The sequence below is a fragment of the Kogia breviceps genome, chromosome 12 (assembly GCF_026419965.1).
Source record: "Kogia breviceps isolate mKogBre1 chromosome 12, mKogBre1 haplotype 1, whole genome shotgun sequence".
In the NCBI taxonomy this organism is placed as follows: domain Eukaryota; kingdom Metazoa; phylum Chordata; class Mammalia; order Artiodactyla; family Physeteridae; genus Kogia; species Kogia breviceps.
Window position 1 is genome coordinate 100018696 of NC_081321.1, and position 25372 is coordinate 100044067.

The following is a 25372-nucleotide window of genomic DNA, read 5'->3' on the forward strand; positions in this document are numbered from 1 at the left end:
CGGGAGCCCCTCTCTGCTCAGGGTCCTGTAGGGCCACGTGTGTGTGCCCTTGACTCTGTGGGCAGGAGGACTGGTGGGACCGTTTACCCTCGTGATAGCGGCGGCGTTCCATACATTTCCTCCAGAGTCCTCCGAAGTTAATTTCCTTGGACAGCGTACCCCTTCTGAATGTATTTTATAAATCTGGGGAGCACCACTGTGGTTAGAACTCGCCTAATGGTAAATCAGTTGCTAATTTAGTTCATCTTTCAGAAAACGACCGGAGACATTGAGTGATGAGGTGCTTGGAGAGGTTGATGGGCTGCAAACTGAGCTCCTACGTGATTTGCCTGCTGTTTACTTCATGCGTCTGAAGCACAGGGAGGCAGTTAATCGTAAAGATGGCCGTGTAATTTTTCACTTATTTTATGATGGTTAGGACACCGCAGCTTGGATGTATTTCTTTTACTTTTCCCTCCTCTCGCTCTCTGCCATTTCATTCATTGTTATTTTCACTCACTGCTCTTTAACCTTTAATAAAAAAAAAAAAAGCTCTTTTGGTGTTGTCCCGTCAGTTTTGTTTCAGAGCCAGGGCCTTGGTGTAGGCGGTCCAAGTTCAGGAGAGAAAGAAGCTCCCCAGGATACACAGGAGAGAATCACCTTATTGTCTAACCCAGAGGCCTTGCGACCCTGGGCTCCCCTTCCTCCGGCCTTCTTGGCTTCTGCTCTGTAACTTGGGCTCGTTCCCTCCTTTCTCCTCCCACTTCAGTGCCGGCCTGTATCCTAATGACTCTACGCCACGGCGGGAGCAGCGTCCCTGGCACCTTCGTAGCGCCAGCGTCGGGCCGGGCCTGGAGCAGGTGCCTAGCCAGGGTGTGCCGAGTGACTCTCGTGGGGCAGCCTCGGGGTCGTCTGTGACTGGCTAAGATGTCACTGATTTCTGGTGCTCCCGGTGAAGGCCACGCCCCAGAGCTCGGCCGTCCACGCGCAGGCCCTCAGACAGACAGTCTTTGACTCGGAGTTTTTAAAAAGCTTTCCTGGGGGGCTTCCCTAGTGGCGCAGTGGTTAAGAATCCACCTGCCAATGCAGGGGACACGGGTTCGAGCCCTGGTCCGGGAGGATCCCACATGCCGCGGAGCAACTAAGCCCGTGAGCCACAACCACTGAGCCTGCGCTCTAGAGCCCATGAGCCAGGACTACTGAGCCTGTGTGCCACAACTGTTGAAGCCCGCGTGCCTAGAGCCCGTGCTCCGCAACAAGAGAAGCCACCGCAGTGAGAAGCCCGCGCACCGCAACTAGAGAAAGCCCGCGCGCAGCAACGAAGACCCAACGCAGCCAAATATATTTAAAAAAAAAAAAAAAAAAAAAAAGCATCCCTGGGGACTTCCCTGGCGGTCCAGTGGTTAAGACTCCACGCGTCCACTGCAGGAGGCATGGGTTTGATCCCTGGTTGGGGAACTCAGATCCCGCATGCCGCGTGGCACGACCAAAAAAAACCGCTTTCCTGACTGGTGTTGTAAAGGCAGCCTGGATAGAACCCTGAAGCGATGGTGCTGGTCCCCGGGGCCCATCTCTTTCTTTTGGGCGTTCCTGCGTCTGCCCAGTGTCCCCAGCCTGTCTTCACGTTGGGACCCCAGCCTCCTAGGAGCGCTCTTCCTTCCCGCTTCTCTCTTTAAACTGTAGCTTTGCCCATTCTGTGTCATCTTTCTCTCCCTTACCAGTGGGGGCGTTTTCTGTGCCTTCTGCAGAAGAGGTGACCTTTATGGGAACTCGGGGCTCTCATGGGAGGCACTTCTAGTTGGGGGCTGCTTCGGGGCCCATTGTGGGCGTCTCTCTGCCTGTTCCTTCCCGACCGGTCCTGTGCTGTCCTTTGTCTGGACCCAAGCCTCTCGCCGAGCCGGGCGCCTCCGTCACGTCGCAGTGTTGGGGGCTGTGACGCCTTGTTAGCTCTCAGTCATTCTTCTTCCAGCTGAGAGTCCTTCCCGGCCGCTCGGGCGTGAGGCCACCAGGACGTGCACACATTGGACCCAGAGAGCGCCGCTCATGGTCCCCTCCGTTGCCTACTGGTAACAAATTCGTCTTTCTTAAGTTTCATTTTCTTAGTTTGGAGGATGATAAAAGTGTCCGTCCTTTCCACATGAAGTGCACTGAAATGTTCTGAGACGGTAGCGGTGCGGACTCTTATTCGGGGCGGGAGGGGGGGGCTTGGACCTGTGTCAAGGTTTATCGACTGATGTTGGTCATCCGGGCGTCGGGTGCTGAAGGCGTGCTTTTGCGCCCTGAGCCTTTCCCCTCACGCGCACCTGCTCCCCGGCACCTGGGCCAGGAGGGGCTGGTCTGGTCCTTCCCCATCCTCGCTTCTCCCTAGCTTGCCCTCCCTCCCTCCCTCCCTCCCTCCCTCCTTCCTTCCTTGTAACACCTTTGTAGAGATGTCACTTACATAACATACATTTCACCCACTTAAAGTGTACAATTCAGTGTTTTTCGTATATTCACCCAGTTGTACCACCATCAGCACAGAGAGAGGCGCAGAGCTCATCAGCAGTGCTTCCCCATTCCGTCTTCCCAGCCCCCGGCAACTGCTCATGGACTTTTGTTTCTATAGATTTGCCTATTCTGGATGTTTCATGTAAATTGAATCATATGTGTGGTCTTTTGTGACTAGCTTCTTTGACTGACTGTGACGTTTTCAGGGGTCACCCATGTTGGAGCACCTCTTTTTATGACCTAATAATGAATATTCCATTGTATGGATAGGCACATTTGATTTATCCATTATCAGTTGATGGACATTTGGACTGTTTCCACATTTTGGCTGTTATGAATAATACGGTACAAGTTTTTTGTGTAGACGTGTTTCCATTTCTCTTGAGTGTGTACCTAGGAGTGGAATCGCAGGGTCATGTGGTCAATGTTGGACCTTTTGAAGACCTGCCAGGCTGTTGTCCAGAGCGGCTGTACCCATCTTCACTCCCATCCACAGCGTGTGAGGGTTTCAGTTTCTCTGCACCCTCGCCAACACATATTATCTTTAAATTTTTGCCCCCCTCCTGTCTGTGAAGTGGTACCTAAATTGTGATTTTTTTCTTTTTTTAAAATTTTTTGGTCGAGGCAGTTGCAGAGCACAGGCTCCGGACGCGCAGGCTCAGCGGCCATGGCTCACGGGCCCAGCCGCTCCGCGGCACGTGGGATCCTCCCGGACCGGGGCACGAACCCGCGTCCCCCGCATCGGCAGGCGGACTCTCAACCACTGCGCCACCAGGGAAGCCCAGGATCTTAGTTCTTGACCAGGGATCGAACCCCTGCCCCCTGCAGTGGAAGTGCAGAGTCTTAACCACTGGACTGCCAGGAAAGTCCCTCTAATTGTGATTTTGATGTGCATTTCTGTGGTGGTTCATGACGGTGAGCCTTCTTTTTGAAAGATTTCTGTGTACAGAGTAGGAAGAATGGGGTCTGGGGAGACTTGGAGAAATGTGTCTTCGAGGAGCGCTCCAGGCACTGCGTTCCCTGGCCCTCTGAATGCTGTGCCTGCAAACACCTCCCCTCTCAGAGCCAGAGCCACCTGTTTAAAACACTAGAGCACATTTCAGACCTCCAAGAAGGCATACAGATGAATCCGGGGAACGTCGACCACGTCTGCAGTTGATGCTGTCGTGTTCTTGTCCTGGGCCCAGCTCTTTACTCTCACTTCCCCTCATCGTCACGGTTCTGAAGTTTGCGGTTACCCTGCACGCAGAGTAGGATTTTTGACCACTCATGTGTGTACCCCAAAATGATATATTGTCTCATTTTTGCATTTAAAAAACTTCCTGTACGTGGTGTCATACTGTGTGTATTCAGCGTTTCACTATCATGTTAATGAACTTGTCCCATCTTGAATCTGGTGGCTGAAGTTCCTTCGTGTTTGCTGTGGTTGTTGGTATTCCGTTATATGCGTATGTTCTCGTTTGTTTATTCATTATTCAGTTGATAATGGACATGTAGATTTTTCTTAGCATTTTTTCTCTTTGTGGTATTATGAACATCGCTGAACCTGTCTCCTTGTGTACTTGTGTAACTGTTTTTCCAGGGCGTGTAGCCGGCAGTGGAACTGTGTCACGTGGATCTGCTTTTTAGAAGGAATCAGTAGGGTGCAGGCAATTACTGTAGTGCTTTAAAGCAGTACAGTGCACAAAAAAGTTTATTGCTTAATATATGTTTTAAGGAAAGATTTCATTATTTGAAAGGAGGCATGTGTATTAGTTGCCACTTGTTCTTTAAAAAGGGCTTTAGTTGAAGCCTGTTTTTCTCTTTCCCTATGCAAAACCAAAGAAAAATGTAATTTTAATAAGATAAAATGAGGTTCCTTTTAGTCTGAGCTTGAACTTTGTTGGAACATTTTCTGCTCAGTAAACACAAGTGGTTTGCCCATGAAGAAGTAATGAGTTTCCTGCTGTCCTGGGAGGGAAAGGCCTGCAGTATGTGATAATGTTGCAGACTTTTGTGAAAACGACATGCAAATAGTGGGCTGTAGACCAGACTGCCTGCTGGTTTTGAGCCATATTGAATACATTTGAGCATAATGGAAGAATGCAAATGTTCAAGGAAAGATAGATTGATAGTATTGGTAAATACTGTCTGTACGTCACGGCAATATTCACACTGCTGTTATATGGTTATCTCATTTCATACACATTCTTGTTTCCATTTCTGGGGTGAGGAAGGTAAAGCTCGGAACAATTACTTGGTTAATGCTCTTATTAGCTTTAAGCGTTGGGACTTGAACCCAGGCCTTTGGATTCTTAAAACTGGAAACTTTCTACCAAGGTCAGGGAGGCATCCATGGAAATTTCAGGAAAGGGACCATGACAGATGGGTGGTGCTTGACCTAGGCAGGCTGATACTTTTTTTTTTTTTGGCCAATAAAAAAGAAAAAAGAAAAGAAAGCTCCTGGGTGTCACTGGGAAGTCTTGAAGGCTGCGGCCTGAGTCCCTCCTCACGTGTCTCGCAGGTGGGCGCAGGCCATCACCCGGGACCCCTGCCAGCGCTGTTAGTTGTGGTGCCTACACGTACGGGCCCTCCCTGTGGCTGGTGTGGGCTTCCTCACAGCATGGTGGCCAGGAGAACCAAGGGGAAGCTGTACGGCCTTTTAAAAAAGTTACATCTTTATTGAGATTCACATATCATAATTCACCTATTTTAATTCACATATGCCACCATTCACTCATTTAAAGTGTAAAATTCAGTGATATTATATTGTATTCAAAAAGTTGTAGAACTCTCACCACAGTCAATTTTATTTACTTATTATTATTATTATTTTTGTGGTACGCGGGCCTCTCACTGCTGTGGCCTCTCCCGTTGCAGAGCACAGGCTCCGGACGCGCAGGCTCAGCGGCCATGGCTCACGGGCCCAGCCGCTCCACGGCACGTGGGATCCTCCCGGACCGGGGCACGAACCCGCGTCCCCTGCATCGGCAGGTGGACTCTCAACCACTGCGCCACCAGGGAAAGCCTGAGGCTTTAGTTTTAACTCTTGTTTATTTCTGTCGGGGGCAGGATGGCTGAGGCACCTCTTGGCCTCGTGTGTGTTCCGGGCCAGAAGAAGGGGAAAGCTAAGGGCCAGGGGGTGTGCCAGCTAAGCGTTTCTCCTTTGTCTCTTTCTGACCGCGGCGTTCTAGAGGAGGAGGGGGCGTGGGTGGGGTCACTCCGCTGACCAGCGTGCCACAAGTTACTCTGTTTCCGTCTCTTTTCCAGATCTACTCTGATGAACACAGACTTTATAGTGAAACCATGAAGTCTTAACAAAATTATATTTCTCTTCTCTGTAGTTCTGTATTCCATCTTTAGACAGAATGGTACCAGAGGAGAACTTCTCGACGGGCGTTTCGTGGTCCGTCTTTTAGTCCGAGGGCAGAGGCTGCGGGGAGCCTCACCAGCTCCCCTAGTCGCTGCCCGAGGCTCTGTGCTGACGCCCTTGGGGCTGTGGGTCCCTTAGTGAGGCCCATACGCAGGGACGCTAAATGCCCTGCTTGTGTGCAGGTCGTGGGCTTGCACGGCGCTGTTCATTCCTTCCAGACACTCCCTCGGGACCCTGCGGTGGCCGGAGTTGCTCCCTCGGGCGCGGGTTCGAGGAGCTGGCCTTGTTTCTGAGTCAGTGGGGGGCTCCTGGGAAAGCCGAGGAGAAGCTAATTTGTTTTCCTTTCTTTCTGAATAGCATCCAGCATGTGTATGGCGCCCAGCACCCCCCATTTGATCCACTGTTACATGGCACGTAAGTGACGCCTCCAATCTCACAAGGCTCTTCTCATCTCAGGCCAGGTTTTGGGGGGCTGTGGCCAGCCCCCCCCCCCCAGCTCCTTGGAATTCCTGAGGGGGAGGAAAGTGGCCTTTCACTCAGCCAGCACGCATCGAGCAGTTGCTTTGTGTGAGGCGCTGCTGGCCTCGTACAGCCCGACCTCGGAGGAGGGAGGGCAGACGTGGAAGCCACGGCCCAAGGTGGGCGGCCTGTGCGGGGTCACGGGCTGCCCGTGGGCCAGGGCGGGGCTGGCAAGTCTTTGTGAGCTTAGATCGGGAGACGGCTTCTTAGAACACACCAATAGCAACAACAGCAACAGGGTAAATTGGACATCATCAAAATTAAAACCTTTTGTGCTTCAAAGGACACACCATCAAAAAAGTAGAAAACCTGCAAGAGAAATTTTTTGCAAACCATGTAGCTAAGGGTTAATCGACTTTCCCTGCTCTCTGCCCACCGCCTGCAGCTCGCTTGCTCGTGTCTGGGCTCCTCCAGCAGGGGTGGGCGTGGGGCAGGGGTGGCCCTGGAGGAACACACGTGTCGGATGAGCTCCCGGCACTCGGAGGGGCCGGTGTTGTGTGTCGTCATGCTGTGGGCATCCTTGAAATTGTCCCGTGTCCAGATCCACCTGCCAAGGGCCTGTGTCCCGCGAACAGTCTCTCCTGACCCACACCGCCAGCTGCTGCCTTAGGAGGTCTGCAGAGGTGTCGGGGTGAGAGAGTGTTTGGGGGGCAGGGCTGTGTGTCCTCATATGTTGTCGGTCTGTGGGGCGAACACTCAGCGTGACCCTCCCAGAAAACCTCTCCTTCCCTGTCGCTGCATCCTGTGAGCTTTGTCTCATTCTGGATGTCTCTGCATCGTGTTTGCTCTTTCACTTCACTCTCGGCTCGCTTGTGTACCTTTTCGCCTGGGGTCTCCTCTCTGACCGGTCTTGGGTGACCACGCCCAGCCCCCCCGAGGCGCAAGTAAAAGCTGCCTTTGCTTTGCAGCTTGCTCAAGGCCACACCCAAGGTGCCGACCACGCCGGTGAAGGCCAAGCGAGTCAGCACCTTTCAGGAGTTTGAGAGCAACACCAGCGACGCCTGGGATGCCGGCGAGGATGACGACGAGCTCCTGGCCATGGCGGCCGAGAGCCTGAACACTGCGGTCGTCATGGAGACGGCCAACCGCGTCCTGCGCGACCACAGCCAGCGGCAGGGCTGCCACAAGCCGCCGGGGGCTCTGGGGCCCGAGCAGAAGCCAGAGCCTTCGGTGGAGCCTCCTCTGGTCCCGAGTGGTGACCTCCGGCTGGTGAAGTCTGTCAGCGAGAGCCACACGTCCTGTCCCGCAGGTGGGAGGGGAGGGCTGCTGAGGTGGGGCCCATCTCTAGAAAGCGGGGCTGGAGGCCGCTCACCGGGGTGGGGAGGGCCCCATCCTCCCGTGCAGCAAGGGTCTCCACCCTGGGGCTCCTAGACCCGAGTGGCAGCGGACGTTCTGGGCAGCAGAGGCAGCGCACTTTCTCTCTCCTGGCTGAGTGCGTCTCCCCTGCAGATGGAGTGGCCAGCCAGGAACTTCCGTGGGCTACTTGGGGGACCCCGCCCTTGTCAGGACGCCCTGGCTGCTCCCGGGGGTGTTTTCAGGCCAGGGGCCGGGCCAGCTGCACGTACCGGGGCTGGACCTCTCTCGGCCGCTTCTGGCGATTCCCTCCAGGACGCAGACACGTGGGCTCAGGGTCTGTGGCGTGGGTGTCTGCTCTTGGGAAGTGCCAGCTTTGAATTATAAACTCCGCCAGGGTCAGCTCACGTCTGCTCCTCGTGTCCATGTGCCTGCCACTACCTTCCTCACTTCTGCTCTTTTTGTTGGAGGGGCTGAGATAGAAAACGACGCAGCCGTTTAACGAGCATCTGCGGTGGGTGGGACGCTGTCCTCTGGGCTCGGGCTGCCCCAGGGGACGAGCTGAATGGAAGTCCTTGCCCCGTGGAGCGTCCATGCTGGCGAGGGGGACAGACAGCAGCCTACGCACGATGTGTGAGCAGGCACGAGGGCTTGAAGGTGGCAGGTGCCAGGGGTCAGAACGGAGGTGGGAGGCGGTAGGTGAGGGGGTGGTTGTGGGGGTCTGGGGGCAGGGGGGTCAGCAGTGCAGCTGCACAGCCTCTAACCCCTCTCCCCAGGGTCTCCTGGGGCTTAGGGTGTCGCCCTTGCTTACAGATAAGCAGGTGAGATCATCACCGCAGCCTAAGGTTACCTGCCGGTAGTTGCAGAATTAGGTTTCATACTTAGGTCTAGTTTTCAAAAACACTTTCCAGAAATTAACTTCTAAAATGTTACAGTCTTCTTAGGTGTGAATTATTTCATTTGATCAGTTTTTGTATTGGAATGTGAACTATTTTTCTTTAAAATAGGGTGAACTTTGAAGTATTAGAGCTTAAAAATGGAAGGACATCCAGTTAGGGCTTTTACAGGTTGATGGAAAATCCCCGTGACTTCTGACGGGCATTCTGAGCCCCTCCTGTGAGTGCCCGGGCCGGGCAGGCGTCCCCACGCACCGAGTCCCTGCTGTGGGCTCCGCAGCTGGTGCAGCACCCCGGCGAGCCACAGAGGCAGGACCACGTCCGGGTCCTCTTTGCTCTTCCTGGGCGCCCTGGGCAGTTACGTGTATGCTGGTGATGTAATCCGAGCTGCCCTCAGGGCCTGCTGCCCATGGAGCGTGGCAGCCACTCCCGTCGCTGCACCCGGATGTGCTGCCCGGGGCCGGGGCCTCTGCCTCAGGTGAGAGACCTTTGAGGTCCGTTTGACTTCACTGCTCCTGTGAGCAGCGCATTGAAATTCTGAATGTCCTGGAACGTTCCGCTGCGGGGCATGGTGCAGTTAGAGTGTGGCTTCTCCCGCGGTGTGGCTGTGTCTCTGCCAGCGTTTGTGCCACCGCCCGTCCCAGCCGTGAGCCCGCATGGGGAGCAGGTGTCACCCTGCGCGGCGCCCGCGGGGCTTCCCTGCTGCGTCAGCTTTGCCCTTCAGCCCTGGGGAGATGGCGGCCTCCGAGCTCAGTGGTGGTGGAGTGTGGGCTCGTAGGCCGGCTTCCCCCGGCCTTTACTTCGCCTTTTGGCTGTCCGTTTCTTAATGAATATCTGAGACATCTGTGGCCTTTGTACCTGAAGTCAGAGGCACTTTGCTTGATTTTGGGGACCACTGGGTTAATGGCAAAGCATGTCATTGGCTTGGAAGGGCTCAGTGGGCATCGGCCAGGCGAGGGCTGTCCCCATAGCTGACCGTGACCCAGCCGCGAGCGGGTCTTGTATGGACACCAATGGGTGGTGGTTAAATCACACTCTCGGGGGCCCCGGAGGTGGGACGTTGATGTGTTTTCGTGACAGGAGGCCTGGTTGTAGACCTTACTGTTTCCTTGGGGGCCGTTGCTGTTGCTTTACCTTCCAGATCCCACCAGCCCCACCTTCAAATGGGGCTCAGGGGCAAGTGGGGCCATTAGCGTCTGAATAAAGTCACATGGAGCATCTCTACGAGATCGCAGATAGATAAAAGCCAGCACGTTTACTCCGTGCTGCCGGCCCGTCCCTGCTGCGGCGCCTCCTGCAGACTCACGAGGCGCGCTGGGAATAGAAAGCTCCCCAGGAGGGAGGGGAGCTGAGTCCTGCCACCTCTGTCCTCCCCTCACCACTCCAGCCTGTCCTCCCAGAGCCCCGAAGGGGAAGGTGCTCTCAGCGCTGCGCCACGTTTGCAGGCTTTTCTGGAAGCTTACCTGGGCCAGACTCTGCCCGGAGGCCTGGGCCATCTTGCTCCTCGGTACCCCGAGGGCCCCCTTGGGAGCCTATCCTGTGTGTTTGGTGTAAAGCACGTCACCTCCCTTCTGGCAGCTGCTGCCGGCAGCCGACGTTAGCATGTTCACTCCACGTTGTTTGTTCCTTGCCCCATTTCCTGGAGTTTGGTTTTTACTGTACGTTTTTTAAAAAAAATTAATTAATTTTTGGCTGCGTTGGGTCTTCGTTGCTGTGCATGGGCTTTCTCTAGCTGCGGCGAGCGGGGGCTACTCTTCGTTGCGGTGCGCCGGCTTCTCATTGTGTTGTCTTCTCTTGTTGCGGAGCACGGGCTCTAGGTGCTTGGGCTTCAGCAGTTGTAGCACGCAGGCTCCATAGTTGTGGCACGCAGGCTCAGTAGTTGTGGCGCACGGGCTTAGTTGCTCCGCGGCATATGGGACCTTCCCGGACCAGGCTTGAACCTGTGTCCCCTGCATTGGCAGGTGGATTCTTAAATACTGTGCCACCAGGTAAGCCCTTTACTTTAAATTTCAGTTTTGGAAGATGCGATTGCTCAATGCGATTTAGGCCCGGGGGTCTTACAGCCTTTCAGGGCCTCTTGCTTGTGGGTCCCGTGCTGGTCCCTGGAGGCTCTTTGTCAAGCCACCTGAGGGCCCTCTGCTCTTTTCTTTGCCTGTCCCCAGTCCTGGGTGCTGGGTGCCGCGCGCTGTGTCACTTCAGGCCCTCTTGTGGGTCCTTGTGGGTGGCCCTTCAGTCTGTCTCAGGTCAGTGGTGCCTGGCTGAGGGCTGGGCAAGCTTGCGATCTGGTGGCCTGTGGTCCCCACCTGCAGTGGGGGATCTAGCTTCCTCTGCTTTCTCCGGGTGACGGTCCTTGCCTGGCCTCCCCCCTGGGGCTCGGGGACGCCTGGGACATTCAGAGCGTCCTCAGCACCTTCCCGGGCTTCATGCCCCCTCCACGTGTGCCTTGGTGGCCTCCCTCCACGCCAGGCCTGGGTGACCCGTGCAGGCATCCTCCCCGCTGCCCTACACCAGCAGGTCCTCGGGCCGCGTCACCCAGGCAGGCCCAGACCACTGGCAGCCCTGACAGACCTGGTCTCCGGTTGTGTGGTTGTCGGCGTCTTGCTTTTCGTGGGGCACGTCTGTTTCACCGTGAACGCCCCTCCACCAGCAGGGCCGGCGCGCTCCATGGGTGTGAGCTAGATTCATTTCATCCCTCAAGAAACCACGTGCTCGCTGCTCGGTGATGGCAGATCCATGGAGGGAGAGCAGCGAGGCCTCCTTAGTGGCGGGCGTGGGCGTGGGTGTGTCCGGAGCCTCACCTCTGCTCTCTCCCCTCCCGCTGCAGGAAGCGCCAGCGATGCCGTCCCTCTGCAGAGATCCCAGTCTCTCCCGCACTCGGCGACCGTGGCAGTGGGTGGGGTGCCCGAGCCCGGTACCCTCAGCAGCTCAGCCTTAAGTGAAAGAGAGGCCTCCCGGCTGGACAAGTTCAAGCAGCTCCTTGCCGGCCCCAACACAGACCTTGGTGAGTCCCCTGTGGGCGAGGCCACGCCGGCTGTGCCTCGTTTCTAAAGGGGGTGCAGCTCTGAAGGCCGGTCTGCTGCCAGTTAACGCACTTGCTCCCCGTGTGATTCACCTGGTGAGAGGTTGATCTATCGTGTTTCACGCCAGTAGGTTGCTAAGACGAGAGCCGTTTGTCCCGAAAGTTTACTCTCGACATGTTTATTAATGTGCTTCCTGTGCAATTCGATCAGCATTTTGTGATCTTTTTTCTTTAACGCCCAGTTGCACTCTTCTGGCTTCTTAGCACTGCCTCGGGGAGCTCTGCAGGGCCGGCGAGGCGGACGTCCTCGTTCCTCATAGCGGTCGTGGGGCCAGCGATCCGCGCCGTGGCTGACTTTGCACCTTCCTGCAGGGGCCCAGTGGGTCTGCGTAGAGTGTAAGCGCTGCAGGGGGTGGGGGGCAAGACAGGTCTTGGGTGGAGGGGCCAGCAGGGGACAGGACAGTCACAGGTGTGGTTCTCGTGGGTCACGATACCCGCTTGGACGCTCTGCAGCCAGGCTGAGGCGTGCTTGCTTTCAGTTCTGCTGGAATCCCACCCAGATCTGTGTTCTTCTATTTATGGATCTCATCCCTGTTGAGTGCCACTCTGCACTGGGCGTTCTGCCCGACGCCAGAGCTTTCGGGAGGGTGGGGGTGGCTGTGGTCCCTCACGGTTGCGCTCCGCGGGCTGGGCGCCGCGGCAGGCAGTGCCCCGCGTGGCCAGCAGGTGGCGCGTGAGGCCCGCGGAGGGAGGCGGCCCAGGCCCCGGCCGAGCCTGCGGAAGCTGAAGCTGCGGGCCTGGTTCACGAGGCCGGAGGAGGAGGGCGGCCTTGGAACAATCCCGAAGCTCGGAAGGTGCCGTTCTCACCGTGGGTTTTTTCTTCTTCGTTTTGTTCAGTTTTTGCCTGCACGCGTTTCACAGTCTCAGAGCACAGTGATTTGGGCCGGCTGTTTTTGGTAGGTGCAGCGGGAAGACGAGCCCTTTCCCTTCTCCTTTGCCTGGTTCCAGGCGTCGTCTTCCAGAGACGGGCCGCACGTACGTTGTGTTAAACTTTTTATCTCGATAGGATTTCACATTTACAGGAAAGTTGCAAGAACAGCACGAGCGCCCCCACACGCTCCTTGCCCCATCTCATCGTGTGTGTGTGTGTGTGTGTGTGTGTGTGTGTGTGTGTGTGTGTTACGCGCAGACATGTTTTTCCTCGACCGTTTGAGCCATCCGCCCCGCAAGGCTTCATCATTTCCTGAGAACAAAGACACCCTCTTGATGTCATGAGATCGTTGTCAAAGTCAGGGAACTAGACATCCACGTGGCGCTGCTCTCTAATGCGCGGCCCGTGTTCACATCTTGACGCTTGTCCCACTAGCACCCATGATACCTTTCTTCCTCGTGCAGAAGCCACTGCAGGGTCACGTGGCGTTCGGTTGCCACGTCTCGTCTCGTTAGCAGGAGTGATGCTCCGGCCTCGCCTTGTGGTCTTGGAAGAGCGTAGGCCCTTCTGAGTGGCTTGGGCCACTGTTTTTGGTGGGAACAGCACTTAATTGATTTGCCTTCTCGGTCATCGTAGCAGGAGGCCAGGGTGCTGGTTTGTCCTGAGGTGGAGGAAGCCACCTCGGATCCCTGCTTCAGGGGGTGTCTGCCAGTTCTTCCCCCAACAGTTACTCTTGTTCCTTTGGTGATTCAGAAGTGGTTTGTAGAGAGGTACTTGGGTCTGTGTGTTGTTACGTAACAATTTTTTTCTCTCCTCTCCATACGAATGGTAACGCTGTTCTGCTCACCTTTTAAATTTCACAACGTATTTCCCGATAGTACTAGGGAGAGGCTGTGGCCTCTGTGCAGGGTCGGCAGGGAGCCCGTCTGTCTGCGGCCGCCACGCCGGTTATTAGCTGCCCCTCCCGAGGGGCCCTTAGGTTTTCCTGACTCGCTCTCATTACAAACACAAGAGCTGTTCTTCCGACAGAAGAAGAACACCTGCTTCTCACCCTGACCTGCCGTTCCTGGAGCATCCCCGGCTGTGGGGAGCTCGGGGAGAGAGAGCTTGGGGGCCGTGGTACGTGGAAGTCTCATGCTCTGAGCCCCACGGAAGGGGACCGTGCGTGAGGAGCGGAGTGCTGTGCGGGGGCAGCCTCCCCGGGGGCAGCGACGGTGTGGCTTCCTCTCCACGTGCCCGGGAGCGAGCCTGGTAGCCTCCGGGCCTTGCCCCGCTCGGTCACCTGCAGGGACAGCAGTGGCAGCACAGGTGTCCCCCGCTTTACACCACCTCGCTTTCACGGAAGACCTGCTCGGTACCTGTTTTCCCTAACTGAAGGAAGTCGCGAGAGGGTTTTTGCTTTCATGACAAAAAGTGAAAAGCGAAAATTGCGTTTTCACTTTACGCCGTTTCAGCTTATGAAAGATTTCATAGAAACACTCTACTTTCGGGTAGTGGGGGGGACCTGTACAGATTTTGCTGATAATATTGATACATATGAGGTTTTAGGAGCGTGCCCAGCACTCACTAAACACTCAGAAAAAGTTAGTTATTTTCCTTCTGATTCTTTTCATTTGCACCGGCCTGTTTATCCTCTGCTTGATTTTTATAACATTGACGTATGTGGCCACTTTATAGATATTTTCTTGGTTACATTCAGTAGCTTCTAACTGTAGGTGGCAAGGAGATAGCTCATGAAAACAAGATTGCCTGATGGGAACTGCAGTTCTGGGTCAGGATCTGAACCCCCAGTTAGAATCTTCTAGTGGACTTTGTCATTGGAGTAACTTTTGAAAAGAAAATCGTATTTAAAAATAAAGCTTTCAAGGCTTGTGGGAAAGTGAGTACATATGGATAGATTGAAAGGTTAAAAGAAAATCAAATTCTTTTGTTCGGTTGTGGGATTATGGTTTTTTTCTTTCTTTAGAATTCTATGTAAGTATCAACTTAAACACCAAAAAGCGAAAACCAAAGCTTTCAAAGTGAATTACTGGATTTGCATTTAGTGGCAAGAGAAAACACAGCCGGTAAATTGCCTGTGTTTATAAGACAGTTAAGATAGCTTCGGAAGACAGTGGGATGTATTTTCCTCACATTACATAGAAGACGTAAGTGGCAAATATTTGCTCAGGTTGAAGAAGAAAATCACTGACGCGAGCGGCGCCCGCCCACAGAAGCGGTTCTCCCCGCCGAATGTCGCTCCGCCCGCCCGCCCGAGCGCCGTTTCTCTTTGCTCAGCGTGTGCCCCCTCATAGGGGTGCGAGTAGCAAATAGAACTTCCCAGCTCACCCTGCCCTTAGCATCGACTCAGTGTTTCCTTGTGCAAAGGCTGCCTGCTTTGAAGCCCAAGAAAGTGACACTTGGAGGCTTTCGATGTGACCACGTGCTTCTGAACCGGCATGTGAGTTGGCCATCGGCAAAACGTGTGCGTCCCGAGGCCTGCCGAGTGACCGCCTGGTGGCAGCCGGGCTCTGAGGTTGTCTGTGTGTGACATGCAGCCCTGGCGCAGGACATTCAGACACGAGCACAGAGGGAGTGAGGCCAGGTGCAAGGTCACGGTCCACTTACCCCGTGAGCACCCGGGCTGGGCTTTAAGGTAGAGAACATGCCGGGAGATGGCTATGGAGAGGAGAGCGGTTTTTTCGGGGGGCCGGGGGGGGTGATATGGAGTTGTTTGCTCAGGAAGCAAGGGTTTGAGTTTGGTGCCCCTTCAGGGCCCGGGGCTGGAGGACAGCCCTGCCTGCAAGGGGCCCTGATGGCAGGAATGGGAGGCAGTGCAGCCTGGGAGCCAGTGTGATAGGTAACTCAGCCTCCTGTCTCATCAGCCGTCACGGGGGAGTTGGGCCTCCCCTGCAGGGTCCTTGTGACGTCGGAGGTGGTTGACGTCAGGTGCCCACATAGTTCTTCATTCGGCCGGTGTTCGTAGAGCACCTGCTGTTGCTGTAGGTGCTGGGGGTGAACCGGGAACAGACCCCAGGGTCCCTGCACTCAGGAGCTGACGTTGAGTGTCGGGGACAGACAGACAGACAGATGCACGCAGTCAGCACTCCAGGAACTGGCCGAAGGTAGTAGGCGCAGTGGAGAGCAAAACAGAGCTGTGGGGTAAAGGCTGGAGCTTCTGAGGAGTGAGCGCTCGGCAAGGATTCTTTAGAGCGAGGGCACAAAGGCAGGTGTTGAAGACAGAGGAGCATCCCAGGGAGGGGCCAGGGGTGCAGAGGTCTTGCCCTGGGATGGGGCTTCTGGGATGGACAGGGCCTGTTGGCCAGGGGAGGGGGGAGGGGAGGGAGGAGGGGAGGGAGGAGGCCGACAGGGCAGCGAGGGGCAGGTCTGGAGGGCTGAGAGGCCAGGAGGAGGCCCCCAGCTTTCTCTCTGTGCAAAGCCTCTGGCAGGGCTGGAACCGGGGGAGTGGGACAAGGCCACGCGGCAGTGGGGAGGTGCAGGGATGGGGGGACAGGGCGGAAGTTAGGGGGGTCGACTGGGGAGGGGATGCAGGGTGGGTCGGGTGGGTGTCGCCTGGTGGACGGGAAGCTGGTGGCCCAGGGAGAAGGGGCCAACAGGGCTGTGTCAGCTGGAGCCCAGGGGCTGTGGGCGTAGGGGGACAGCTGATGGACACAGAACCGGGCACTCCCAAGAAGGGTGTTTTTTCGCCGGGTGGCAGAATCACGTGCCGGTGAAACAGAGCCAGGGGAGGCGGCGTATGCAAATAACTGCACACTTGCCGCGTTTCGGGTCCTCGCTCTGTGCGGGGCACCGTGCTTCCTATGTGCCGCCGTGCGTGTGCACCGCCCCCCAACCCAGACACACCCCAAGCCCGCCCCTGGCAGCAGCCGGCGCCTGGTCCCAGCTGGGGAGGTTGAGCCCTGGTGCAGGAGGCGACCCTGCGGCCCCACGGCGAGGGCAGGGCTGATGCTGGCCGGGTCCTCGTTCCTCTGCTGAGGGCCTTGCTGGAGGACCGGGAGCGGACGGCGTGGCCTGGCTGTGGTGCCAGGGCTGCCGGCATCCCTGTTCCCGAAGGTCCGGGCGGTGGCCCGCCGGCACCCAGCACCAACCGTCGGGCCAGGAGCAGCCCCACAGCCTCGCCGCCGTGTCCCAGCCAGGACAGTGGAGGTTGCGAGCGTGTGCGCCCGTGCGGGCTTGTCCTGCTGCCCTGTGAAAGGTGAGAGTGGTCCTAGAGGGGCGACAGAATGTGGGAGGGACCAGGTGGCAGCTCCGCTAGCTCACCCTTGCCTTTCCCCGGAGTGCCACTGGGGAGGACTCCCGCCGGGACGGCCACCTCGGGGGCCACGGGCAGCTGCCCAAGCGCAGGGACGCCAGGGAAGAGGAGTCGAGTTCTCCTCGCGAGCAGCGTGCTCGCATCCCGATCCTCAGCGGAGGTGTGGGCAGCGTTTGGTTCTTTGCCCTGCACGCTTCCTCAGATTGCCCCGGGCCTGCCGCCCGCTTCTGAAAGGGAATTGGAATGTAAGAGGCGGGGCACCAGGGAGCCCGGCAGGGAGCCCCTGCAGCCCGGTTTTATCTCAGCTGTGGGGTTTGGGGAAAAAGTACTTTTCGGTGAAACAAACAGAGAAGGTTTAAGAGGGTTAATGAATTCACCACGCTGGCGGAGCCCTGCAGTCCCCTCCTGCAGCTCAGAACCAGAAGCTGGGTGCACGTAGTAGGGCCTGGCACACACTGGGCGCACGCGCAGCCGCGGGAGGAGTGCGCACAGCTCAGGGTGAGCGTGGCGGGTCCGGCCGGGCCTTTTCCTTGGCTGCTGCGTCTCGTGGGCCTGGCTGCGGGTTGGCTGCGCCTCTCCCGTCGGGGAAGCACAGCCGAGGCCGACTCTGACGGGGCAGGATGCGTGCGAGTTCCAGTCGGGGCGGGGGGAGTCTCTGTGAGGGGACCGGGAGGCCAGGGCCCACGGGTCCAGGCGCTTCTCCCCCCACCTTTCTTTCCCGCTTCTCCTGGATTGCCCCCGAGTTTTGGTAGCATCTTCTCTGACGTCAGGAGGAACACTGGCAAAGCAGCTTCCGTGAAGAATGGACACAAGGAGTTTGTTTTTGAAAAAGTTCGTCTGTCTTGAAAGGCAGATTCTAGGTTGGATGTGTCGCCTGAGTTGACTCCCCAAGGCCCTCACTCCTCCCCCCGAACCTGTCACCGTCCGTGCCCCCATCTCTGCATGGCGGTGCCCCCTCCGCTGACTCGGGCCCGCCCCCCACCGTCTTCTCCTCCCTCCTCCCCACTCCCACCTCTGGGCCGTCACCAGGTCTCCTGCGCTCGGCACCTCCAGCCCACCGCCTGGTCCCTGCCACCGCCTCTCTCCTGATGGTGACAGCCCGGCCCCGCTGGCCCCCGCGCGCCTGTGTCCGGCGTCGTGCCCTGCACAGCTGTCCGCAGTCCTTTGGAAACGGGATCCGGATCAGGTACCGTCAGAGCCATCTGGCGGCTCCATCTCACTCAGAGGTCAGCCGTCGGCCTGGTGACGCCCGAGAGGCCCGGCCTCCCACGACCCGCCTGTCCCCCTCCCATCGTCCCCTCACTCTGTTCTGCGGTCGCGGGGACGCAGCGGCACGTCCTGGGCCTGTGCTCTGCCGTCCGCCTGCCTCGGCTTCCTGCGTGACTCACTTCCTCCAGGCCTCTGCTCGAACTGACCCTCCCCATCAGGATCTCCCGCATCGGCCCCCCACCCCCAAACGCCTCCCTGCCTTCACTCCCTCTCATCCTGCCGTGTTTTCCTCGGATCACTTGTCGCCCTGTGCCCCCGACCCCTGGAGGGAGACCTCGGTCTCTTTCTAGGGGTTGGCGGTGCCCGGCGTGTGAGCTCAGGGCGGGCACGGGGCTCCGAGCACCAGTGAGACGTCTCCCCGCTTACTTGGGTGGGCGCAGTCCTCCCGGGCTGGCCTTATTTTCTTTCTGTGAAAATAATCACTAGGTAAGTAAGTATTCCTGACGTCCAAATGCAGCTCAACTATGGCAGCATCCTCCCTGCAGCCGGGACCGTTGCACATGTGTGGACCCCGTGCTGCGCCGTCCCCGTGTCACTGACTCCCTGCTTCCCCCCGGAGCCTCTGCCCGGCCCACGGGCGGCTGATCGCCCGAGTCCCCCCACGGAGGACTCCTCCCTCTGTGTCGCTCTTGCTGTAGGGTTTCCGCGATGATAGTTCACGGAATGTTATTGAAAGTGAGAGACGTGGAAAAAATAATAAAACCCACAGACCGCAGTTGCCACTGTGTATGCTGGCTGAATTTATGACTGTCTTTTCTTCTCTCCTCTCATTACCTGCAATCGGTTCTCGCCAACCCTTTAGAGCCCCCAGCAGAAGGGGCTCCCCGAGCTTGCTTTGTCTTCTGGGCTTCAGGACGGGAGTGTGAGAACTGCAGAAGACGCGCCAGTCCTGACTTCGTTGCATTGCCACGGCCAGTATCCTCCTTTTTGGGGTGGCATTCGCACTACTAGGTGTGGCATTTGAGCTACGTGTAGTTATCACGCGGCTTAAAATAAACCACAGTGAATATGATTTGGTGAAAGTTAAGCATGTCCCTGAATATCTCTGGTAGAGCAGATCTTCCGTTTAATTAGGAGACCTTTCAAGGGTCTTTCAGGTACCTTTCTCATGGATGACGATTTCCTGCATATAATCTTAAAAGCAAATGTTAAAAAAAAAGTTTGTACGTCTACTGTACAGCTTTAAAGGAGCAGTTTGAGAAATCAGTCCGTTCCACGTTTGTCTTTTTTCTCTAACGATCTCCTTTGTAGATCAGGACGTGAAGTAACCAGTTGAATAATCCTGAGCCTGTGGTCTCTGTCTGAGGGATGAGAGCGGAAAAGTGGGCAGCGTGTGTGTGGGGGAGTCTGCTCCCTGCCCGGCAGCCCTGTGTGCTTGTGACTCAGCTGTCAGGGCTGCGTCCGTCCCACCACCGGACGGTGAGCTCCTCGTGGGCCGTGCTGTGAGTAGTGACTGGTGTCCGTGTCCAGTGACGGGGGACAGGACGCGGCGCGTGCTCAGGAAGTGCTGCTGGGGCCCGTCAGCCTGCTCTCCGCTGCCCCACGGCCCCTCAGCGCTCTTGGCCTCCGTGGTTCTCCAGCTGAGGAGGGATCGGCGAGGATTCGTTTTGGCTGAAGGTATCAGAAAACCAGACTCAGGGCATTTAGGCAAATAGGAGTTTATTTTTCTCAGCAGGATGCCCGGAGGGAGGGAGCCATGGGCATTGATTTCATCAGGGCTCTAAGCTCGTGGCCACAAGGTGGCGGTCATCGTCCTGTGTCAGAGCAAAGGGCAGCCACCGTGGCATCTGTAGTCTTATCAGGAAAGCGGTTTGACCAGAGCTGAGTCATGTGCCCCCTGCCCGGCTCCTGCCCCCGAGCTGCAAGGGGCGCTGAGAAGGATCTCGTGGGCTCGGCCGTTGGCACTTTGGAATTGGGGGTTCTGGTTACAGGGAAGAGGGAGGGGATGGATGTTGGGTGGACGGCCGGCTGTGTTTGCCACTCAGATAGGCACGTGTAAATCTGTCACCCCGCCAGGTTTCCGGTTCCTTCAGAGTAGGGACTGTCTTTCTTGTATTGTAGCACTTAACCCATGGCTGGTATCTAGCACTGCCCCGACCACACAGTGGCGACCCAGAAATTGTTTGAATTGTGTCGAACTGTATACACAGTCTTGGGTGTGGAGGGAACGAGTGAATGAACTTTGAATTTTCATAGTCAAAGACACAGTATTTAGAATGAGCCCTCCTGTGTCCTGCTTTTGCCCCCAAATGTAGCTCAGATTCCAAAGGACCACAAACCAACACATAGCCAGGTGTCTGGTCCTGGAAACTGCGAAGAAAATAATACTTTTTAAAATTAATTAATTAATTAATCAATGCACAGATCCTATCTTGTGCATTCTGGAAATGCACATCCTGTAAAGCTGCCAGATGAAGCTAGAAAGAAGAGGGTTTTCTGAAGAAGGGAAGTTGGAAGAGATGGTGAGCAATTGGAATTCCCTGTGGGTGTGGAAGGATGCGGGCAACACAGCAGCAGGATTTTGACTTCTTTAGAATCAAATCAAGGGCTCTGGGACGGTGGTAGTGGTGACCTTGGTGGTAGTGATGGTGGTGGTGATGGTGGTGATGGTGATGGTGGAGGTGATGGTGATGGTGGTGGTGGTGATGGTGGTGATGGTGATGGTGATGATGATGATGATGGTGATGTGATGATGGTGATGATGATGATGATGATGGTGATGATGGTGATGATGATGATGATGGTGATGGTGGTGATGATGGTGGTGATGGTGATGATGGTGATGATGATGATGATGATGGTGATGGTGGTGATGGTGTTGATGGTGGTGATGGTGGTGATGCTGGTGATGCTGGTGATGGTGATGTTGGTGATGCTGGTGATGCTGGTGATGCTGGTGATGGTGATGTTGGTGATGATGGTGATGATGGTGATGATGGTGATGATGGTGATGATGATGATGATGGTGATGATGGTGATGATGGTGATGATGGTGATGATGGTGATGATGGTGATGGTGATGGTGGTGGTGGTGATGATGGTGGTGATGGTGGTGATGCTGGTGATGGTGATGTTGGTGATGATGGTGGTGATGCTGGTGATGCTGGTGATGGTGATGTTGGTGATGATGATGATGATGATGGTGATGATGGTGATGGTGATGGTGATGGTGGTGATGGTGATGATGGTGGTGATGGTGGTGATGCTGGTGATGCTGGTGATGGTGATGTTGGTGATGATGGTGGTGATGCTGGTGATGCTGGTGATGGTGATGTTGGTGATGATGGTGGTGATGCTGGTGATGGTGGTGATGGTGATGATGGTGATGATGGTGATGATGGTGATGGTGGTGGTGATGGTGGTGATGGTGGCTGGCTTTGACCGAGAGCTTACTCTGTGTCAGGTACACGGAAATACGTGGAATCCCTGAGAAGGAGCTCAGAGAGGCCAGAGCACAATGGTTGTCCACTTCAACTTTACCCTCCTGGGTTCCTGTCATCTGTGTTTTCCAGACAGAGGCCCTGCTCACTCTGGTGCTTCTTCCTGGGGTGGTTTGGTTGCCCATCTTCCTAGGAAAATCCCAGCAGCCAGAGTCAGCTGTGCTCCCTTGTTTGGTTACTTTCTTGTGCCGTCTGTCTGGTTGGCGCTTACAGGTAGGAAGGGAAGTTGCACGTGTTAAAGATGAGAAGCAAGAAATTGGAGAAAGAGGTCGGGTGCCGTTTTGACTTTGTCACTCCCAGGCCCTCTGTGGTCCTCAGAGGGCCTGAGTTATCCCTTCCCGGGAGGGAAACACAGCAGTCACATGTGCAGGGGTGGTGGGGCAGGAGAGGCCAGACGTGGGGCCCCGTGTTTGCACGTCCTGGACCCCCGCTCTCGAACTGCCCTGAGGATGGGGCCGGCAGACTGTAAGCTGAGTCACGCGACAGAAGCAGATATCTGCGACACGCTCGGGGGCCACGTGGAGGAGCGGGAGCCGGAGCTGCCTGGACAGGGCCGAGTCCTGGTCCACACTGCGCTCCAGGAGTGAGCGGTGGTTTGCTTTTCTCTTGACGGGCCCGGGGGCTGTGGTCACCTGCTCAGCTCGACACTGCACTTGTTTGGAAGCTTCCCTCTGCAGGCCCACGAGTCTGTGGGGCGCACGTGCTCACGGACGCCGTCTGAGACGGCCGGTCACCTGGCTTCAGGGCGTGCCGGTCGTCGTGGACCTCTGAGCGCGTGGCGAGGATTCTGCCCTGCGTGGCGCCGAGCGCCATGGGCTGCTCCGCCCCGAGCGGGTTTCTAGTTTCAGCACAGAAGGCGAGGAGGCGCGTTATCGGTGTGGTAGTGCTGGAACAGAATACCGTGGGCTGGGCGGCTACAGCCGACATTTATTTCTCGTGCTTCTGGAGGCTGAGGAGTTCAGGGTCAAGGCGCCGACGGCAGGTTCCGCAGATTCCGTACCTGGTGAGGTTCATAGACGGCGCCTTCTTGCTGTGCTCCAGCGGCTGAGGGGGCGAGGGAGCTCCCTGGGCCTCTTTATCAGGGCACTAATCCCATCCAGGGGGACCCCACCTTGTGATCTAAGCACCTCCTACAGCCCCCACCTCTGAACCGTCACCCTGGGAGTCGGGATTTAACATAGGCCCTTTGGGGACACAAACAGTCTGTGGCAGCTTTCCTGCTCAATGACACGCAGCACTGTGTGGTCACCGCCCAGCACCACCCTGCCCTCCTCAGGGAGGAAGGCCTCTGTTTGTGAAGGTCTCCCCCACAGGTTCCTCGCTGGTTCCGTGCTGCCCTAAGCGATCAGCAGAGCGGCCCCATCTTGCAGATGAGGAAACTGAGACCCAGAGGAAGAGGGGGGCCTGCCTGAGGCTAAGCCCACAGGCAGCAGCAGCCCTGGGCTCCCTGCACGTCCTCTGCACTCACTGTACCAGGACACGGCAGTCCAGTTTTAGAGATTTGGTGCACGATTAGATCGCACGTGACCAAAATGAGAAAAAGGGAGAAATTCCTGATGAATGGAAGTGCAGGGCGTGGGGGATGAGAAGTCACATGGGTGGCCTTACAATGGGATAGGGCACAGGGAGGAAGTTAGAGAGGCAAGGAAGCGCTGGGTTTTGTGTCGGGAAGTGAAGAAATTCACCTTTATCCCGAATTTGCCACGGGGAGTGAATTGGTTTTGGTTTTGAGCCAGGTCTTGAGATATTAATACAAACTGAGGCTTTCTGGTGAAATCTTAGACTGTGCTCAAATTGGTCCTAAAGGGAAAAAGTTCAGGCTTGCTTAAAGTGCTTAAAAAAATAAAATACCCTTTTTCTTAGGATGAGATAGTCTGACAAAATTAGTTAAGGGTGTCTTTTTTTTTTTTTTTTTTTTTTTGTGTGTGGTACGTGGGCCTCTAACTGCTGTGGCCTCTCCCGTTGCGGAGCACAGGCTCCGGATGCACAGCCTCGGTGGCCATGGCTCACGGGCCCAGCCGCTCCACGGCACGTGGAATCTTCCCGGACCGGGGCACGAATCCGCGTCCCCTGCATCGGCAGGCGGATTCTCAACCACTGCGCCACCAGGGAAGCCCAAGGATGTCTGTTTAAAGCCGTGTTTTAACCTATGTGTTGTTTTAGGTTCTAGAAGTAAGAACAATCACATTATAGAAAAGTCAGCAGCCGCGATGGCCAGTCACCTTGCCTCCCATCTCTGGCCTCTTGGGGGACAGAAGAGTGTGGAAAACAAGCATGTGGGCTTTGGGGTCACATCAGGTCGTGGCCACACTTTGCCATTTACTGGCAGAGTGACCCGGGCGGTTTTTTATCCCCAAACTTCTTTCGGCGTTAGTTTCCCCACCTGTAAAATGGGTCTAATGGTGCTTGCCTCCGCCTGGCTTTGGGAAGCAGTCCCGCGAGGAGTGGTCCGTGCAGTGCAGCAGGCTTGCCCTGGTGCTGGTGCGGGTCTCCATCACTGCCTTGCCCAGTGGAGCCTACCCACCTCTCTCCACAGTGGCAGCGAGGGTGCAGAAGCCACTTGTCACCCCGATCCAGTTAAGATCACCTCAAGCGCCTTTCCCACCTTGCTGCAGTCTTCATAACCATCATTTTTAATGGCTGTATAATGTTTTGAGAATGATCTTAAACTTGTTATTAAAATTGTGCATCTGTCTAAATCAACATTTAATTTATGTGCTTAGTCAAAATCTAGACTATTTAACAGTACTCAAAATACGTACTATAAACGCACTAACAGAAACGTTGTTCCTTGAGATTCTGCAGGAGGGGGAGTTGTGAGAGCACTTAAAGTTTGGAAACTGGTGCTGTTCATTTGTATCTTTTGTTTACTAGTTTGTTTTTAATTGAAAAAGCTACATCATGCGATGTTAAAAAGTTCAAGTGGTCGCTAAGGGCTTACATGATGACAAATAACTCTCCGTCCCCAGGCCAGTGGCTCCCCTCCTGTTTCTTACCTCCGTTCATAAGTGCTCTGTGTGTATTCAAGTGACTGTATGGATGGGTGTGTATACGTTGCCCCCCCAACCCCCGTCCTCCGTGAAATACAAATGGAAGCGTATTAGTCTCACGGGCTTCTTTTCTCGCTTTATACACGTTGGGGAGCCTGAGGATAGGTGATACTTAGCACAGTCATCATGTCATCCCCTAGTGCTAACCTGGCATACAAGCCATCAAACTCTGAAGTAAAGTGTTCTGTTTAAAAAACCTGAGGTGAGACTCACGTAACATACAATGGGCCGTTGGAACCCGCACGGGTCAGTGGTGGTTGTGGCGCATTCACAGTGCTGTGCAGTCACCTGAAGGCTGTGCCCCACCTAAAACAGTCTTAATGGAACCAGAGCATCCTCGTGACCCCGCAAAGGAAGAAACCCGCACCCCCACGTTCACGGCAGCATTGTTTGCAATGGCCAACACATGGACGCAGCCTCGGTGTCTATCAGTGGATGAGTGGATAAAGAAGGTGTGATACGTACACACACGCGCGTGCACAGTGGGCTGTCGTTCAGCCATGAAAAGAGTGACATATTGCCATTTGCGACCACGTGGATGGACCTCGAGGGCATTCTGCTGTCGGTGAAGTCAGTCAGAGAAAGACGAATACCATACGATCTCGCTTACTTGTGGGTCTAAGAGCTCACAGAGGCGGAGATCCGGTTGGTCGTTGCCAGAGGTGGGGGGGGTTAGGGGCAGGTGGAATGGGCGAAGGGGGTCGAAAGGAACAAGCTTCCAGCTGTAAAGTAAAACTGTATCGCACGTTTGAAAGCTGCTAAGAGGGTAGATCTTAAAAGTTCTCATCACAAGGAAAGCATTTTGTAACTGTGTGGTGTGATGGGTGTGAATTAGACTTAGTGATCATTACCTTGTGTACCTGAAACTACTATAATATATGCCAG

General features: G+C 55.7%; 1 protein-coding gene across 13 annotated transcripts in view; it reads left to right on the top strand.

Annotated features, from left to right (window-relative positions):
* TBC1D22A (TBC1 domain family member 22A) overlaps nt 1–25372 on the top strand; it is a 541067-nt gene that overhangs the window by 11376 nt on the left and 504319 nt on the right. For 12 of the 13 annotated variants that reach the window (XR_010835979.1, XM_059081667.2, XM_067010451.1 and 9 more), the window contains exons 2-4: nt 6176–6232; nt 7246–7586; nt 11351–11527. Coding sequence is in view for 12 of the 13 variants with exons in the window: in XM_059081667.2 (XP_058937650.1) it covers nt 6176–6232; nt 7246–7586; nt 11351–11527 (575 nt within the window). In the remaining variant the exon portion in view is untranslated. Of the gene's footprint in view, nt 1–6175; nt 6233–7245; nt 7587–11350; nt 11528–17757; nt 18712–25372 lie in introns of those variants that run through there. The other variant, XM_067010453.1, reaches the window with a different exon arrangement.